Source organism: Armigeres subalbatus, chromosome 3 (genome assembly GCF_024139115.2).
Source record: "Armigeres subalbatus isolate Guangzhou_Male chromosome 3, GZ_Asu_2, whole genome shotgun sequence".
NCBI classification, from domain to species: Eukaryota; Metazoa; Arthropoda; class Insecta; order Diptera; family Culicidae; genus Armigeres; species Armigeres subalbatus.
In genome coordinates, this window is record NC_085141.1 from 139,107,290 (window position 1) to 139,127,432 (window position 20,143).

At 43.9% G+C, this 20,143-nt stretch overlaps 1 protein-coding gene across 1 annotated transcript; it reads left to right on the top strand.

The window, feature by feature from the left end:
* Window positions 1-330: 330 nt before the first annotated feature.
* LOC134225112 (DNA-binding protein K10-like) lies at window positions 331-14,058 on the top strand. Its single transcript, XM_062704898.1, has 2 exons — window positions 331-1,559; window positions 11,391-14,058. The coding sequence occupies exons 1-2, from the start codon at window positions 561-563 to the stop codon at window positions 11,571-11,573; spliced, it is 1,182 nt and encodes a 393-aa protein (XP_062560882.1). The 5' UTR covers window positions 331-560; the 3' UTR covers window positions 11,574-14,058.
* The last annotated feature ends 6,085 nt before the right edge of the window (window positions 14,059-20,143 follow it).

Genomic DNA, 20,143 nt, shown 5'->3' on the forward strand with positions numbered 1-20,143 from the left:
CATGGTACAATATGTACTAGGGTATATAACCGTGGTACTTGTACCACCAGTGTGTCTTTAGTATTATCTAAGAGAATCGATATGTCAAATCCCTTTCGGTTCAAACGGTTTACTCGTCTAAAATTTGAAGTAGACACCGGTTTAAACGGTTGTTGCATTTGAGGCGGATTTGAGGTCTGACAGGTTCTAGACATCGAAGAAAAATATCTAGGAGACTCAACATTTTGTCTCAGAGATATCGCGGAGATGTCTAGAACAAATTTCCGAGCGGGATAGGTACATGCATTGGTAGCCAATTCGACATCTTTTCCTTGTTTCCCAATCTAAACGTCAGATTTTAGTACAGCAGTCGCAGTGATCAGCAAACAGAAAAAGTGAAAAATTCACGCATTTGGCTTCATTTTACAATTTCAACAATCATTTTCGTAATTTTCTGTGTTCTAATTAACTTTGAAAGACCGGAAAAAGTGTGAAAAAGCTCGCGCTCGAAATAGGATAAAATAATAGAAGAATTAAACAATTTTCCGGTAAGATAAACAGTGAAAACACTGACGGACAAAATGGTTGCCCCGAAAATGGTTCCAAACAAGCGTCGAGGAGGATTCAATAATGGTATGCCCGGTCGACCCCGGTTCAAACCGGGAGGGCCGAAACCCTTGAACGCCCGGAATATTGGCGCAATGTTCAATGCTAATCAGCTCGGTGACAACCCCGGTTTCGTGGATTTCAACGACGATGTTCAGGTTCCTTCAGCTTCGACTACCAGCGGAACTACTGCTGCGGCTAATGCGACATCCGGTACGAATAATGGGGCAACCAAAGGTCCTGCTCGAAAGGGAAATCCAAACCAGAAGCGAATGAATATGAAAAATGGAGGCATGCGACGAATGCCGCAGGGCATGGGAGGCCATTGGGGTCCACCGATGCCCCCTATGCCTCCCATGTTTCCGATGGGTGGAGGTCGCCGGAACGGTCCCCTTCCGCCACCGCCTCCACACTTTCGCGTGCCTCCTATGGGAATGCGAGGCATGCGTGGGGGCCCAATGATGCCGCCGCCTCCTCCAAATGGCCGCTTCGGAGGTCCACCAATGGGACCGGGTCCTATGTCCATGATGCCACGGCCAATGCCTCCGATGCCACCCATGCGAGGTCCAATGTTGAATCCTATGGGACGCATGATGCCACCGCCGATGCGTGGTCGTCCAGATGGTCCTCCGATGCGACGCAACCCGAACGGAAAGCTACCTCCAGGAAGAATGGGTAAAGGCCCCAAGGGAGCAGTGCCGAGAGTGGCTCCCACAAATGGTAAGATCGCGAAAACGATAGGCAAAAAGATTAAACCCAAAGTGGCTGCCAAGCCGAAGGAGGACTATCCACTGGACAAACCGTGGGTAACGGAAGAAATCAAAGCCGAACATCAGAAGAAGGTAGATCTGGCCGAGCGATTGAAAGGCAATAAAGACGATGTGCTGTTTGCTCAGTTTAAGGAACAGCGAGACAAGTTCGTCAAGATGTACGACGCAGCCCGATTGGAGTTTATCGGCAAGCATCCGGAACAGGTAATTTGAAATTTTCGAGGGAGTCAATCCACTAACAAACGTAGCTTGTGTGATTAAAATATCATTACTTCAGCGTCGACGTCTAAAAAGTTGTTACAAAACTTGGTCCAGCATGTTATTTTTAGCTGTTCAAGTTATAGTGGTTTTAATTTTTTATAAACTTGGAATCGTAAATATTTTATAAATATGTACCATAACGATGAGACCCACCATAAGGGAGCGTTCGGCTAGGGCTCAAAGTATAAGTAGCGCCTATTCATCGGTGCGAGCACACAACAACAACGCGGGTGTGCTTCGTAAAAAGCGGTAACGCGGTGTCACCGTGCCGATGCACACCTGCATTATAATAACGCAGAGTTTAAAGACGCTACGTGGAGTTCGTAACCACCCGTCGATCGCAATCCATGACAGTAACCTAACGGTATCTATTAGTAACTCACGTGGGAAACGCGCACCCCGACAAGAACAATCGCGCATGGACCGCAATTACTTCTATATGGTTGTCCAGGGTCAAATCCAGGCCGCTGATAAGCAGTATGTCGTTTCGCTTAATATCGAATTGCGGGAATACGAACATCACATGTTCCGCCGACTTCGTCTCGCCTACGCATTCCGGGGAATCCGCAGATTCTGCGAACCTGACAAACCTATGCAAAAACCTCTTGAAACAGCCATGTTCAGACAACACCTGTGTAAGGTGGAATTATTGTTATTATTTATATTTATTTCAGACGTAGGTGTAAGATGGAAGTTGACCTGAACATACTTTCTATTGACTCAACACGATACATCCGGATAAGCCTGTGAGTTCAACGACCTTTAACTGCGGCATCTTTGCCATTTCAGCAACGAGGCTGCTCTTGCTTTCGAGGTCACACTTGTACCGAATCCTTTTCGTTAAAGCACTCAACATCTTCATCCAGAAGTACGTCTATCGGCATCATCTTATACGATATGGTACTGTGTGCGCTTGCAACCCATAGACACATCAGCCGGTGTTATCTGATCACGTTCCTTGGATTAAGATCCTAGGGATTAAGCTGGAACGCCGTATCGGATAATAGACAATGCTACTCCCGATATAAGCCTTTGCGATTGTACGACATTTCGCGGTAAAACATTCCGCGGTTAACCATTTCGCGGTGTACCAGTTCGCGGTCTACCACTTCGCGTTCAGTATCATATCGCGGTATAACATTTCGCGGTTTATATTATTTGGCGATATGCCATTCAGCGGTTAGTACTATTTCGCGGTGAACTTTTTCGCGGTTAATACTAATTCGCAGGTTAAATTTCACTAATGTTACAAATAGTTCAATAATGTGTTCTTCAGCTTTGAAAAGCCTCAAAATTCACTTAGGGTAATTCGCCAAATGTTGAACGGCTAATTTCTTCGCCTATTGTTGAACGCACGTGCATTTCTTATGGGAGTTCAACAATAGGCGACAAAATTAGCCGTTCAACAATTGTCAGTTTCCCCTAATTATTGTGTAAGTAAATAATCATCGAGTTTACACCAGACCAGTATAAATTCAAATCCCAAAAAAAATATTGTGGGGCAAAACATATTTGCAAATGCGACTATGTAAAGACACACTTCGCCTTATACCGTGCAAATGCGAACATTTAAAAAGGGCAAAACAACAGCTTTCACATTCTACCGGGTAAATGCAAATATTTAAAGAAAGCAAAACATAACATTTTGCTTTATACCGGGCAAATGAGAATATTTAAAGAAGGCAAAACATCAGATTTTGCCTTATACCGGGCAAATGCAAACATTTGGAGAAAGCAAAACAACACAGTTTGCCTAATACCGGGCAAATGCAAATATTTAAAGAAGGCAAAACATCACAATTTGCCTTATACCGGGCAAATGCGAACATTTAAAGAAGGCAGCACATGATATTTCGTCTAATACCGGCTAACATTTAAGGAAGATACACTTTGCCTTATGAATAATTTCCGTCTTCTGAGTTCTACCTAAATATCATACCTTTTTAAGCTATTAAGACAGCGAGCTTTATCATATGATATAGTGCATCTTGATGGCAAATTTCACACATCTAATTATCATATTTACAATAATGTATATGTCTTTTGGAAATAACATAAAATAATGCGTAAAAAAAGAGAAACATGCTAGAAAGGAAAACACAATGAAAAAAACGGCCATATAAAGAAGAGGAAATTAAAAGTTGGTAGAAAAGAACTATGTATTAAAAGTACATAAAAAAATTAAAAAGATATGTTAAGCTTAAATACCGCGGAACGAAGCGCCGCGAAATTGTAAACCGCGAAATTATATATACCGCAAAAAGGAATACCGCCAAATTGTATAAACCGCGAAACAGATTACCGCCAAATGATACAGACCGCGAAATGGTACACCGCGAAATAGTTTACCGCGGAATGTTTTACCGCGAAATGTCGGACAACCGCCTATGCACCGCCGATCCTTTGGACATCATTCGTGATAATGATTTTATCGCTAGTGATGCCCTTTGGAATGCATAATCAACATGGCTTGTAAAATTGAACTTATCATCGATCATCTCGCCCAGATGCTTTAAAGCTTTATTTTGGCCTGCGGCAACCCTATGGCGGTTATGCTCCACCTCGACTTCCGCCTTGTGATGTGCTAACGTCCATCTCATTGAGTTGAGCCGTTCCTTGACTCTGCTAATCGCATTTGAAGCTTTAAATTTAACTTCATCGAGAGTGTCGCCAGTTACGTCGCCGGCTGGGAGATTTGAAGGTAATATTCCGTCATATATGATAGGTAATATCTTCACATTTCGACTGCCAGGCGACATTGAAGAACTTATAAGATGGTAGCAGCCATGGACTGACAGAAATTGTGTCAGATGGAAGTGAACTTTCCCATAGGGTCTTCCCATTCAGCTCGATATGTTAGGTATCAGCCGGTGGGTCCACCTACCTTTAGAAGAGTTATCCCACTCGCGCTGCCATCTGGCCACCGAAGTCACCCTGATGCGTTCGCGGGCTCCTCGTCTTCCCGGATGACCAGCCCGACTGGCATTATGTTCGCAATGACGCAGGCTGTATCGTGTGATATTGTGCGGTAGGCAGATATCACTCTGAGATACATCAAGCGGTACGTGCTCTCCAGCTTCCGCAGGTAACTGGTTACCCCCAGAGCTCTCGCCCAGGACGGGCCGCCGTACACACATACACACACCTTAGGACTGATATCATCCTCGATAATGCCGCAACATCAGTAGTCGTATGCATAGTCGACATGGCTGGCGAAGGTCAGCTTGTCGTCTATTACGACCCCAAGGAGCTTCAAACTCCGCTTTGATGCGATCGCGAATTCACCCACGTGACCCACTGCATGTTGAACCGACTTGCGGTTTTGACGATAACCACCTCCGTCTTATGTTGAGCGAGCTCCAGGCCTCTAAATCCGCCACCACCGTGCTGATCGCGTGTGCTGCGGTTAGTTCTATCTCGGGAATTGACTCCCGGAAGACCTCTAAGGTTACGTCATCGGCGAAGCCCACGATCTTAACACCAGGAGGGAACTTTAGCTTCAGAACCCCGTCATACATAAGGTTTTATAATACCGGGCTCAGTATTGAACCTTGCGGAACTCCTGCGGTAATAGGAACGCTTCTCTGACCGGCATCGGTCTCGTATAATAGTGCACGGTTCTGGAAATAGCTTTCCAAAATCCGGTACAGGCCCACCGGCAGGCTAAGCCGGTGTAACGAAGTGCAAAGGGGTTACCACCTCCATGCTTAACGTATCGCCAAAAGAATTATTTTTAGCTTCACTCATTTTAATTGGGTCCCCCTTGTGCCGTCGAATCCTACTGGAGTAGTCGCTTTCAATGATCCCAGGTTATCTTTGTATGCCTTACGGCATGCAGGGAGGCCATGCAAGGGTTGACACGTATTCAGAGCCAGATCAGCGCAAGTCAGGAAAGGACATCTGAGCCTACTTTCACCCAGTAGGCAAAGCTTGGTGGCAGGATTAAACAGCGTGCTAAAAGGCCTCCCACGGTTTTAGGGGACGAAAGACAGCCTAGCCATTAGCCAACTCGCCGTTTCGAGTCAGTGTCGCCCGGATATACTAAGAGAGTAGAATGTCAGACTGCCAGCCCACGCTTTCACAATATTACGATATCCAAGACAAGGTCTGTTAACACGCGGCCAGAATGCCATAATCAGGATCTCGCTGGCATTGATCGTAATGTGCCAATTGGCACTCCTTGGGCTCCTGTGCGCTTTGAGCGGCACACGGTCGCTTTGATAGGGCCTGCTTTCGGACACATACAGCTTTTTGTAGAGGTTTAACAGAGCCCGCTGTCAAGCCCCACCACGTCCTAGACAGGCCACCTAACTCGCAGAGGCCGTTGGGAGGAGTCGTTAATCCCTTCGACATAGTCCCTGCTGCCCGTATGATTTGGATATGCAGTACCTTCTGAGTAAACATTCCGGCTACTTACTGGCTTTCAGCAAGGACTTCCATCCCTGTTTTGCCCCTACAACGATGTTGCAGAGAGTCATCACAGACATCTTTAGATCCCTGCTGTATTTCTAGCGGTTATCTAAAAAGGACATGATCATGTCTAAGCTGTTCGTGATTAGCTGCATTTTCCTGGTGGCTGGTAATAGCCTCGTTTGATCTCGACTGACGCTTCCTTTATCTTACAACGCCCCTCTTTGTCACCTACCCCTGGCGACCTATGAGACGACCGATTAAGATCACTTCGTCTGGCAAAAGGATCCACCTTGTTGTCGAACGCATCACTTGTTTTTTTTTGCAGTGATGAGATTTTATAATTATTAGGCCCTCCTTGCAGCTGTCGTCGAATTCCACTGAAGTAGTCGCCTTTGTGATCCCATGGTTATCTATGCTTGCCGAGGTAGCAGGGAGGCCATGCGAGGGTTGACACTTGCGTGTTCAGAGCCAGATCAGCGCTAGTCAGGAATTATCATCTGAGCCTACTCCCACCCAGTTGGCAAAACTGGGTGGCAGGATTGACGGCGTGCCATGTTTTTGTGAAACGGAAGACTTGCCTAGCCATTAGACCACTCGCCGTTTCAGGTTGGTGTCACCCTGCCTTACTAAGAAAGTAGAATGTCTCGCCTGCCAGCCCTTCCATCAAAAATATAGCAATAACCAGAGCAAAGTTCATTAACGCTCGCTGCCAGAACCATAATTGATACTTAACTGGCATCAGTCTCAATGCGGGCAATTGAAATTTGGAGGAAACATTCCAAACACCAAATGCACGTCATGGTTAGGGGCTGTCCATATACCACGTGGGCAGGTTTTGGTCAGATTTAGATACCCCCCTCCCCAAGCGATGACAACTGCTCATATAAATATTCAAAAATTTGTTTACCGTGGACATTCGCCATACACCCCCTCCCCTTTAAACTGTCCACGTGGTATATGAACAGCTCCTTAGCGGAGTCGATATTTGGAAGTTTTCAGCACAGACAAACAGACATAACACTCGACAAATTTCCATTGTTCACTGATTTACTGGTCAATTCTAATAATCATTGGTTGGCCAATCGATCGTACGTGCTCATCCGGATTTGCCCGAGTTTGACGTTTGCACACGACCGCCATCTGGTTCGTGGTATGTCAACATAACTAAAATCAACATAGTTAGTGTTTGAACGACGATGAATCTGATGAGTGAATGTTCAATGTGTTATTTCTGTTTGTCTGTGTTTTCAGTGTTGTCGTTTTTGACGTAGGACTTACGTCTTTCTTTACTATACTGGGTGTCATTTAGATTTTTGGAAATCGAGAGCGTTTCGCTGAAAGGGAAGATATCGAACGTTAGTAGCGCCTTTATCTTTCTATGGATTTTTAAGATTTATACATCAATCGACTCGGACACTCTCCAGTAATTTTCCAACTTCATTGAAACATAAGATTGTTAACGATAAGCTATTGAAAATTACAATTTTTGTCAAGGCCAATAAAAATTTCATATATAATCAATTTCGTGCATTCCTAACACTGACATCAGAATGTACTGCCGCGTGCCTTCGGATCCACCGCAAGATTATATTTGTGCATAAAAGAAGTAGTGCCTTCCGTGTGCGAGTCATTGCAGTTTGTGACAGCAGCTGACGTGCTTTATGCTCGCGTATTTTTTCTCGCATTCTTTTACCTACACAGCATGCAGTTGCCAGTGGGAGAGCTCCCGGTGGGTCTGCGAGTGTGCGTGAAAGAAGAGGGCGCATTTTTTTGCCATTCTATGCATGATGATGGTCGGATGCAGTGGTGTCGGTTACGATGGATGCAATCGCCCATCGCATCGCTCGAAGTTCACGGTCAGACACCGATGATGGCTGACGCTGCGAGGGCAGCGATGGTGGATGAAGAATAATAAAAATAGCCCAGGGAAAGTGATTGGTTTAATAATCCACATCATTCCGGGATGGGAATGAGTCATGGCATATGACTGACCATATGTTAAGTTGTGGTTGGTACTAAATGACAAGTACATTAAAACAGGGTTATACCATAACAGTTCTGATTCCTTAGCAAAAATAAAATCAACTACAATACTGATCAACTGAATAAAGAAATTTGATTAAAAATAATTATTTTCATTCATTCGCAGAAGGCATTGGCATTTAAATGATACACATTCAGCAATGGTGTTGGTATCCATTTTTAATAAAGAAAATTTGCCGTATTACATGTAAATGTTTTAAAATAGTCCGCAAAAAATAATTTCCAGAAGAATATTTTTGTACCTAAACATTATTTTATACTTTGGTTCTCATTTTCTGAGAAATTATATTATTAAACTGGACTCTTAGTTTGGACTTACTTACTTATGGATCCTCTACACCTCCGGTGGTGCAAAGGGCCGACTTGAAAGATCTCCATCCTGAGCGTTGCCCGGCTATCGCTTTAACCTGTTGCCAGGTTAGATTTCGGTCGACTTCTTTTATTTCTGTATTGAGGCTTCGACGCCATGAGCCTCTGGGTCTGCCTCTGCTGCGATGTCCCGCTGGGTTCCAGTCTAATGCTTGTTTACAGATTTCGTTTCTGCCCCTACGTAGAGTGTGGCCGACCCAGCTCCACTTCCGATCCCGAATTTCTGTTGCTATCGGCCTCTGGTGACAACGACGATGGAGCTCGTTGTTTGAGATCCAGTTGTGTGGCCACCAGGCCCGAATTATATACCGCAGGCATCTGTTAATGAACACCTGCAGCCGTTGAGTGTTTTCCACTGATACACACCATGTTTCGCTAGCGTATAACAGCACAGATTTCACGTTAGAGTTGAAAATTCGTATTTTGGTGCGTTCACTTATCTGCCTGTTTTTCCAGATATTTCTTAAACTCGCAAAGGCAGCCCTTGCTTTCTTGATCCGTGCGCCTATGTCGATCTTGGTACCGCCGTCTGACGCCATTTGGCTACCAAGATATTGGAAGCTTTCAACATTCTCCACTGGTTGCCCGGCTACTGTGAAACTGGAAGGAGTCACCGTGTTTACATCCAACGATTTGGTTTTGTTGACGTTGATGACTAAACCTGCCGAAGAGGAGCGCTCGGCAAGGTCGTTGAGCTTACTCTGCATATCAGAGCGCCGTTGCGCGAGGAGTGCAACATCATCCGCCAATTCGAAGTCATTTAGGTGCTCCATGGTTATAGGAGCCATAACAGCCCGCGGTTTGGGTCACGGTCAATCGCTTTGGATGGCTGTTTGAATCTCTAGCAGTGATGGAGCTTCGGTATTGACGCGTGTTATACGTCGGATCCTAGGCAGATCATGCCGAGGTGGTGGTAGCCTGGCTGGCACTTGAAAAAGTTGTTCGTTTCAGCGTTTCAGCTGGTCAGTTGAGTCGGTCAATAACTGATCATTCGCGTCTTTCACAGGCATCGTTGCATTCGTCTTCGCCCCGCTTAAGCGTCGTGAAATATCGTAGAGGAGGCGAATGTCCCCGGTTGCGGCGGCTCTCTCTCCTTCGTCGGCCAGAGAATCTGCCCACGCTCGCTTGTCCTGTCGACATGAGCGTTTTACTTCCTTCTCAAGAGCCGCGTATCGTTGACGGGCTAAGACTTTGGCTCCTCTGGTTTTCGATCGCTCTATCGCGGCTTTGGCTTCTCTTCGCTCCTTTATCTTTCTCCAGGTCTCATCGGTGATCCATTGTTTTCTCTGGGTGCGTAGTTCGTAGTTCGCCCATATTGTTCTTGCTGGTGGCGATGAAGGCATTATTGATGGCGGTCCATTGGTCTTCCACGCTGCCACCTTCCGGAATATCTGCAGCACGCGTCTCCAGTTCTTCAACGAAGGACCGTTTCACCGTGGCATCTTCCAGTCGGCGTGTGTTGAATCGTCGTCCAACTCTTTCCTCCTGTCGACGAATCCGCGCAATGCGCAGGCGTATTTCGCCGATGAGGAGGTGATGATCAGATGCGATATCGGCACTACGTTTGGAACCAAAACATTAATAGTAGTTTGTACAACTAGTTGCATAAAGATGATTTTTTCAGCACGAGTTGTACGTTTATCCAAGGAGGCTTACCTTGCATAGCTTAACAAGCCTTAAAGCGATAGATGAACTTTAATTTAGAAAATCAAACTATTTATTTTATTACGCGACGCTATTGGAACTATTTGAACACTTACCCAAGCTAATTTATTAAAATGTAGTCATGCGGTAAGACGCGCGGAAGCGCAGCACTCTGTACTCACTTGTTCGATGTTCAGCAAACTATTGAAGGTCGCGCTTATTTCGACCGGAGTAAAGCGCAATACATACGCATGAGCCACCGAACACAAGACAGATATTTTTATATCTTTCTCGACGACTAAAACACGCACTGTACTTGCTTAACATTTTTTTCATGAATTAATTTGAATAGCGCAATCAACAGAACAACATGAAAGCTATTGATTGCTGTATTCAAATTAATTCATGAAAAAAATGTTACTTAGGTCCTTTTGAAAAGTTAAGCGAGAAATCACGGCAACCGGCCGATCCGCTTACTGGAGAAAACGACTGGACAAGAGACAAACTTTCACTTTCTGATTTATTTACTCACCCGCGCAAAGCAGAACAAAATCCATGACTTGACAAATCACCATTCTTCCAATAAATACCTCGTTTCCCCTTGGAAAAGACTTTTTTGAAAACCGCGTAAAATCCGAAATCCGCGTAAAAACACGATGTTCTAAAAAATCAGTTTTTCGTTATTTTTACGTTTTTTTCGGCCTTTTTGAACATCTGCGCAAAAAAGACGATCACAGTGTACGATTATAGAGTTTTACCATTAAAGAAAAATTCCTATGATATAATGAGAAATCACACAAGCTTCGTTTGATTTATATTGTTACTCCTGCCATGTAGGGTATCGGCTGGTATTCCCGGCAGGCTATTGCGCTTCGGCACACCGCTTTAAAGGTACGGTGGTGTTTTATCAAAATAATACTTGTATCTGTGATTTTTCAGCCTGTGCCGGGAATGGGACCGAGAATACCATCCGTAACCCTACTGCTCTTATTTTTTACATTTTTTGTTATCTCGCTCTTATATATTTGCTCTTGTAATATTCACTTTCCCTGCAAATATGTTTTAAATCTGGTCGCCCATTACGTCCTTCTTGTTCTCTTTATCCCACTTTTGATACATAAATCAATTTATAATTCTCGCTAGATAATTATCACTTGATATTATGTTCAAATTATTCGCGAAATTATGGCTAATGCTCACTCTAACAACCATTCCACATCCTAAAAATCATACCGCGTAGTTCGAAGAAAAAAAAAATAGACCGTCTACTGTATTGCCAAATCTTGGTTCTACCTATTTTTGCAGGACGTTGAAAAAATCCTTACCGAAACAGGTGCGGCGAGCAAAGCCAAAGCCAATAACGAAAGTCAAAATTCCAATGATGCAGTTTCTACTGATACCCCTGCCGCTACCAAATCTTCTACCACTACTTCTGCTACTGCTAGCTCTGCTGCCGACGCGGCCAAGTCTGCGGCTTCCTCTGCTTAATAAGATTCTCATTTTTAACACTTTTAAGAACTCAGTCAGGAGCAAATCGGTCCAGAATGCATGTAACGGACCGGCGGAGGAAGTATTTTGTTCGGACATTGAGAAATAGAGTTTTTACGATGGGGATTTTCGACGATTCAAACAGCCTAATAATGACTTAGATTACGAAATGCGCAGTTTATCCTATGCTTGTTTTATGTTAGCGTACTTGAGCGATCCGTTTCTTAACGATTTTAACTTAGAAAAAGTTTGCTAACAAATAATGGACGACATTTGGTCGGTTTTTAATCGCTGTATTATGAACAAAAACGGATCGACCTATTAGAATACAGTTTGACGAAAATCAGTTCATAAATTTAGTTACAAAGCGCAAATTTTAGCATTCGTAAAATAATTATTACTTGTTCGACAAAACATTACTGTAGCGTTTAAGACAGACATCTTGTCTGATTATAACAAAGGAGTGAAGCCACTTATAAAATTAATTAAATGTATTGTTTGTTATTTATTAAAAGCTTTTCCAAAACGAACCCCATCTAAATCGGCAAATTCTATTTGTTTCCTCCACATTTAGATTTTTTTTGCATATTTCTACAAGAGATTCTCATATTTGAAGCTTCACTCCGCGTAACACAGTGTTATAAAATGCAAAAATAAATAGTAATGTATGTTTTAACGACAAACGAAGAATTAGTAATGCATATGTAGTGGTAAAAATAAAACTTTTAAAAGTAGAATACATTTTGAGGAATCATCATATAACCAGAACCACATCAACGGTTCACATTATATTGCAAAGCAAAGAACGAAAATGAAACTATATTAAACTGATTCACTAATTGTAAGCAAGTAATAGAAGTAGTTCTTTCTGTGAAATGAAATATGTGCTGATATTATCGTCCCTTGGAAGTAAGAAGAATAATTATAACTAAAATAGAAACGCTATGTTGGTTTTTTTGTTGTCTACCTCTGAAGAGATCAGTTCTCCCATGTAACACTTCAATCATATTCTAAACGTGGATCACAGATCGATGAAAGAGCAAGTATTTTTCCTAATATTGATGAATCAAAATCATACTTGTTTTCTTTGCTATAATTTCCAAAATAGGCAGTAAAAATACAATTCTTATGAAAGTGAACATAGGCAACGACATAGCTACATAGTATGTAATGTAATATGATTACTTATTGCGTCCCAACATTAAGCGGATTTTATCAGCTTCGATTTTATTCTTTATTTTCCTGCGAAAATAGTACATCAGAGAAACTAATACCCTCTTTGTTTTGATGTTTCTTTATCTGTGGAAAAGGTGGCTTTTTGATCCCATCTTGTTAGTTTCATCTGATGAGCTGTTTTCCTCAACATCGAAAAAAAATGGACAACATTAATTTCTGTTTCACGTGATGGTTATTTGATTGAGATTCCTATTGTTTTATATGTTGTATAAAAATCCCTCGCTAAATTAAAGAAATCAGCACAAATATCCACGATAAATATTGTCATTCGGTACAATGCGATTGGAGTAAAATTTTCTGAAACACTTGAATGGAATATGATTCCTAGGAATATTCAGTTGTTTCAAAAAGTTTTCCTCCGGCAAGCAATATCTCTAACTGTATAACCGACAAATAAGTACCTATGCAATCTGAACGGAGCGGCTTGATCTCCTCTGATTTTTATCTTAGTCACATCGATGTAATCGTCGTCGTCGAGAAGATGGAATTTTGAAGGCAGCGGTAGTTATCAGTAAAAACTTTTTATGCATCATCGAGACAACGGGGGCAAATCGTGTCTCGAATCCGAATCAAACTGACATCAGCAGAGTCTGCTGCTACTATAATCCCCTTTGATTGTGTATAGAATTAGAGTGTTATTCAATATAACAAGAGCATTATATGAGGTAAATGAGAATTACTTTTGAATGGTACTGCAGGCTGTTTAAACGAATAATATATTGGGCAACTCCGTATACTGCCTGCAATCGCATGTCAGTCACATTTTTGTTGGATTTTCTATTCATATGGAACAAATATGTGATTTTGGATAGTATAGTACTGCCGAAGTTTAATGTTTAGTCCCATAAATGTTTTCAATATGTTGAAATCATAGACGGCTTAGAATCATATTTTCCGCGAAGAATTAAAAATTACAATCGGAAGCAACAGGGTAAACAAAAGAAAAAAGATTTTTTGTCATATCATATTTTTATAATTTTTTCGTTAAACAATGCATAACAAAAAATATTAAAAATTTACACAGTTTGTGATCTAGTTTATATTTTGCCCAAAACTTTATTCGCTATGTTGGAGAATAATGGATTTATTAAATTTTTATATCGTTTCGCGTTTCTTCGGATCAATGTCTTATTGTTCCATCGCTTATTACTTGAAAGTAAATTTAAAATACTATTATGCTGAAAATGTTTATGGGAATAACAGGCGAGCATCGGTATCATGCCGATCATGGCATACTTGCTACATTTTTTTCTTGAAAAGAAATCCATGAGAAAAAAAAGAAGAGCCACATAATAATAATATTACTTGCAGTACTCTGACGACAGTGGACAAAGAAAACGAACGAAGATATATTCTAATCGTATGAATAAATTATTGAGTAAAACAAAATAGTCTGTTTCGCTGATTTATTTGAGAAATCCTTACTTACTTAATGACTTACCGCTAGCTTCATGCAAGACCCCAATTTCCTCAGCACAGCCGAGCTTCTCCTACCAGCGACGTGCAGCCGTCCCGGTCCTGTGTTTGAGGCCGGTGAAGGGGTCTTCAAAAATCGTCATTCAGGCAATATTTTGCATCCTGAATCATTCCTCTCTTCTAGTTGGCTTTTAACTGAAGAACCGCCTTCAATTCTAATTCTAAGTTTTATCGAACGCACACGATCACCAGATAAACTGATACGGTTGCTAATTTACTATGTTCTGAAAATTCTTATGTGAATATGTGCATTATGTGGAAGATTTTGATTTGAAAAAGGTATTGGAGGTAACCACTTTCCCTTCGATGGGACTCGAACTCACGACCCTCAGTACGCTAGACTGGTGCTTTTAACCAGCTAAGCTAAGAAAGGACCTCCGCCTGCTTAGCGGCTACTGATTGAACCCGAGATTCCCAAATCAAAATCTTCCACATAATGTACATATTCACATATGAGTTTTCAGAACATAGTAGATTAATGTCCATGTCGGGTGGTCTAATACCCGGAACATAGGCAATTAATTTTGATTGAACTGATACGCGACGATGGATCGGGTGATGGGAGTAATATACGAAGGCACGCAACTTTGAGAAGATGGAGGAAGCGTACATCAGACTGAAAATGGAAGCTAAGCGGATTGGACTAATCATCAACACATCAAAGACATGATGGGAAGAGGCTCAAGAAAAGACAATGTAAGCCATCCACCGCGAGTTTGTATTGGTGGTGACGAAATCGAGGCGGTTGAAGAATTCATGTACTCGGTTTTAGTGGTGACCTCCGGTAACAAAACCAGCAGAGAATTTCGGAGACGTATTGTGGCAGGAAATTGTACGTACTTTGTACTCCACAAGACGCTCCGATCGAATAGAGTTTGCCGTCGTACGAAACTGACTATCTACAGAACGCTCGCGTCATTCCAGTTTGTGATAGCAGCGCCTACGGACGTGCTTCTTGCTCGCACATTTTTTTCAAGTACTTCTCTTGTTCGTTCGCTGTGTTTACGCCTTCGCTTCGTCGCGTTGGCGTTATTTTCTCCCGGACCCTTCATGGGACATACCGCGGCCAATTCGGTGGCGAATAAAACGCGAAAGCGTCCACCAAAGGAGGTTGCTTCCGACGAGGGAAGTGAAAAGCTTCTCTTGAGCAACAAGTACTCCTCGCTCAAGGATGGTGGCGTCGGCAATTTTCTGGGTACCACGAAAAAACGGAATAAGCAACAACCTCTGTTCCACGATAAATCACCATAGCGAAACGAGAAGTGCCTGGGAAAGGGAACCCGTCGGACCTTCGCCCCGACCTTCGTAAACTGATCGCCCGGGGCCTAAAGTGCACCTTTCGACTGTGCGTCAAAGGTGGGAAACTAATGATCGAGGAAAGGTCTCATAGCAAAGTACCTGAATGCAAAACTGTTCCAGTTTTACACACACGACGTCCCCGGCGGCAAGCCCCTCAAAGTCGTACTGCGTGGCCTCGACGACGTAGACGAAAAGGAGCTGAAGGAAGCTCTGAACATTTAAAAAATCCGCCGGCATGACGCTTCCCGGACCTACCGTGATCAGCTGTACATGGTGCACCTGGATCACGGTACTACTACGCTGAAGGACCTCAAGCAAAAAAAGGTCATCAACAGCACCCTCGTCGAGTGGACAAAGTATAGGGCCGTGCACCGTGACGTGACGCATTGCATACTGTCTCCGCTTCGGCCATGGCACGCGGAACTGCTTCTTGAACGCACGATGCACCCAGTGCGGCGGAGACCACGGCATCGACGAGTGCGAGCAAACGGAAGAGGCTGACCCCAACTGTGCCAACTGTGGTGAAAAGCACCGGGCCACCATGAAGGCCTGCCCGAAACGCGCGGAGTTCTGCAAAATCTACCAGAAAGCTTCCACAAGAAATCGTCCAGCCCGAAGCTCGCCCCCATTGCTCGACGAACAAAACTTCCTGACAATCCTGCCCCCGCGGCGGCCGATCCCAGTCCGTCCGCCGCTGCAACCACAAAGGAAACTCGCAACTGCTGCAACCTTGGTCCCACCGGCAATAAGGCTAAGCAAAGCAACATCCAGTCCGTCCACCAGCGAATGGCCGCTGCTCCCTCCCCCAGGATTCCGCCGACAGCAAAATGAGCACCCAACTCAAAAAAAAAAACTCGAGCTCAGCGATTTCCTTCAGGAGAAGCCTCCTGAAGCACGAGGTAAACGCAACAATTACGGGTTTTAGGCTGCGGTCGAACAAGCTACAGAGAGAGAGGAGTGGCAATCGCCTTGCGGTGCTACATCGCCTGCCGCCTGCTGCCGGATTTCAAGCTCAGAATAATCGAAGCCGTTGTCGGAGTCGTCACGTTCATCGTGGCTTACTGTCCCACTCAAGTCAAAGTCGACGACGGCACGTCGGCCGAACTACAAAGAGATATAGTCAAGCTCACTCGGCGGCAGGGGCAGTTCATCATCGCTGGAGACCTCCCAAGTAACATTTTTGGTTTTATAACGGCCTTCAAAATTATGGTTTTGGTTACGGTTTGGTTACTCTTCATGACTATCATAAAACTAAATGTTACTGGGGCTGAACGCAAAGCACCAATCGCGGAGAAATACCGTCTCAAACCGGAACGTGTTCGTGTGGTGCAACGACAAGCTGGAGGGCCACTACACCATCCTGATCCCTGACAGCCCTACCCGGTTGACACGGTCCGGGGCCATGCAACACTCGACATCTTCATCACGAACATGAACGATCACGTCTCCTAACCGTCTTCCAGAAGCTCAGCTCGGACCACTATCCGGTGGTGGCGGAAGTTGGAATTTCGGTGAATCGGCACGAGCTAACCCGGCGTAACTATTACCAAGTCGACTGGGGTCGGTTTCAACGGTGCGTGGACGAGAACATCGACTACCAGCAGCATCCGGTGTCATCCGAAGACGTCAACGAGCAGCTGCACGCCATCCAGGAGGCGATCTCCCTAGCCCGCGAGCAGAATGTACCAGAGGCCCGGCAGGTAAGCAACACCCTTACCATTGAAACACTCACCTAAGATTTGATCCGTCTGCGAAATGTCACTCGCAGGCAGTACCAAGGTACCTGTGCAATCGCATGACCAAAATAATGTAGGCCAAGAGGTGGACCTCAGAAATATTGATTTTTCCAATAAGATCCACGCTCTCCCAGACTGTGCTAAGCCGTTCTGGAAGCTAACCAAAGTTCTAAAATCCAAACCTCGGCCCTTTCCACCTTTGATCTCACTAGACAACAATTACTATAAGGATCGCTTGTTAACTCCTGTAGAGAAGACAGCCGAAATAGGTCGCCATTTCGTCAGCTCACACTATCTTGGACAGAACATCATCAGTTCGCATGAAGCAGCAGCCAGCGAGCTTGCGAACAGCACCCACCTGATTCCAAACGACTTCTCGGAGGAGTTGGAGATCTCAGCTGGCGAATTGACGGCCTATATCAAATCGTCGAAAAACATGAAGGCACCAGGCTTCCACAACATCTCGAGCTCATGAGTGCTCCATTCTTTGAGCACCTTTCGCTGATCTTCAATCAGTGTATGCGACTCAACTATTTACTAGGAAGTCTGCGGAAGTCATTCCCATCAGGAAGCCTGGGAACGATCCTTCCTCTCCAAAAAGCTATCGTCCCATCAGTCTTCTCTCAGGGTTATCCAAGCAATTTACCGCCGTCTACTCGAGACTGCCGAGTAACTTAACATCTTGGTTTGGTTTCCGACGTTGCCGATCAACCGTACACCAACTGACCCGAGTAACCAACGTCCTCACACGGAACAAGCTTGTCTTTCAAGAGCTGAGCAGAATGGATACGTTTGCGTGCGTTTTGACAGTTTTCCGGTGGTAAAACTGTCAAAACGCACGCAAACGTATCTATTCTGCTCAGCTCTTCACACATCCGCCATGGCCTTACTCGATGTCGAGAAGGCATTCGACAATGTAAGGCATGATGGTCTGGTGTACAAACTACAACGCTACCATCTTCCCAGCTACCTGGTGAAAATCATCCGTAACTATCTATCGGCTAGGACATTCTGGGTCTTAGTCAGAGGAGCGTGTTCCATCCCGCATGGTAGTATCCTCGGGCCCCTGCTGTTCAACCTGTTCACCTCCGACATTCCAGAACCTCAAGAAGGCGGCACTTTGTCACTGTTCGCAGATGACACCTCTATCGTATAGGGGACGATTCATTCGAGCGTTCGTGGCAAAACTCCAACGAGGTCTGAATGTCCTGACAGATTATTTCACCAGCTGGAAAATCTGTATCAACGAGGCGAAGACCCAGACCATCATTTTCCTCCACTCAAAATCCCCCAGGCTTATTCCGGCCGTGGAATGGGCCAACGAGGCTGACTATACCTTGGCTTGACCCTCGACAGGAAGCGTATTTTTCGGCAACAGGTTAACAAGACGGTGACAAAGTGTATCGTTTTGTTGAAACTGCTGTACCCTTTGATCAACCGCCGGTCGTCATTGTGACTGAAAAATAAGCTTGCTGTCTACAAGAAAATCATCCTCCCCGTGATCGAATACGGCATGCCAGTCTGGGAGAGCTGCGCTAAAAGCCATCACCTCAAACTCCAAAGAGTACAGAACAAATTCCTGAGGATGATCCTCAACCCCACTTCCAGCACCAGGACACGAACTTGTGAGGTCCACCGTCTGGCAAGGATCAAACAAATTAACGAGCGCCTTGGTGAGTGTAAAACACGGCTTAGGGATCGTTGCATGGCGTTCGCCCAGCAGGCTGACTAATGCCTAAGATGGCTATACTGTAGAATATTGCAATGCAATTTTTAGAACTAGATTTTTTCTTTTTTTATAATTAAACAACACAAAGATGAAGGACCACATGATCGAACACTTATTATGTAAGAATATGTAAACAACAAAACTTGAAAAATAAAAATGAATTTTACTACTACTACAAAACGCTTATTAGACCGGTCGTTATTTACACACAAAGCTGAAAGTATGCTCTTTTACGATTACGGTACGATTTTCAACAGATCCAGTCAATTTATTTGCTTCGCGGATGACATGGATATTAGACTGGCCCAGCTTAGTATGGGGAGAAAAAATATTGTCGAATTCCACGGGGCACCCCCAGGATTGTGTCTTTTGGTGAGAATATCAATCTCTGAAAATTTAAGCTCAATCGCTTGTTGCATAAGCTGGCGCATTTGATTTGAAGTTTGTATGGGGATTTCAGTCACAATATATAGGAAAATACACCTCCGACACTCATTCGATCTGGAAATTGGCTCTGATTGCTCGATTGAGCACAGAATTGGAAAAACGGCTGTTGGTATGTTACAGAACAATTCCACAGAACATTACACGATGATTAAATGAACTTTTATATACTTTTCAACTGACTCGATTCGATCAATAAATCCAAAATTACACAAATCAGACCCTGATAAATCAGCCGAAAGCTAAATAAAAAGTTCATTCAATCATCGTACAATGTTCTGTGGAATTGTTCTGTAACATACCAACAGCCGTTTTTTGCAATTCTGAGCTCAATCGAGCAATCAGAACCAATTTCCAGATCGAATGAGTGTCGGAGGTGTATTTTCCTATATATTTTGACTGAAATCCCCATACAAACTTCAAATCAAATGCGCCAGCTTATGCAACAAGCGATTGAGCTGAAATTTTCAGAGATTGATTTTCTCACCAAAAGACACAATCCTGGGGGGTGCCCCGTGGAATTCGACAACTTTTTGTTTCCTGGGCCAGTCTAATGGACATTGTCGGCCGAACATTTGCAAAGGTGGCAGAACTGTACACCCGCCTGAAACGTGAAGCAACAAAAGTTGGACTTGGTGGTGAAATGCGTC

What these genes read in the sequence shown, in the direction of transcription:
- LOC134225112 (XM_062704898.1), top strand. Translation starts at nt 561, where the DNA reads ATGGTTGCCCCGAAAATGGTTCCAAACAAGCGTCGAGGAGGATTCAAT. An exon ending in TCGGCAAGCATCCGGAACAG is followed by an intron (nt 1,560 to 11,390) that starts GTAATTTGAAAT and finishes CTATTTTTGCAG; the next exon opens with GACGTTGAAAAAATCCTTAC.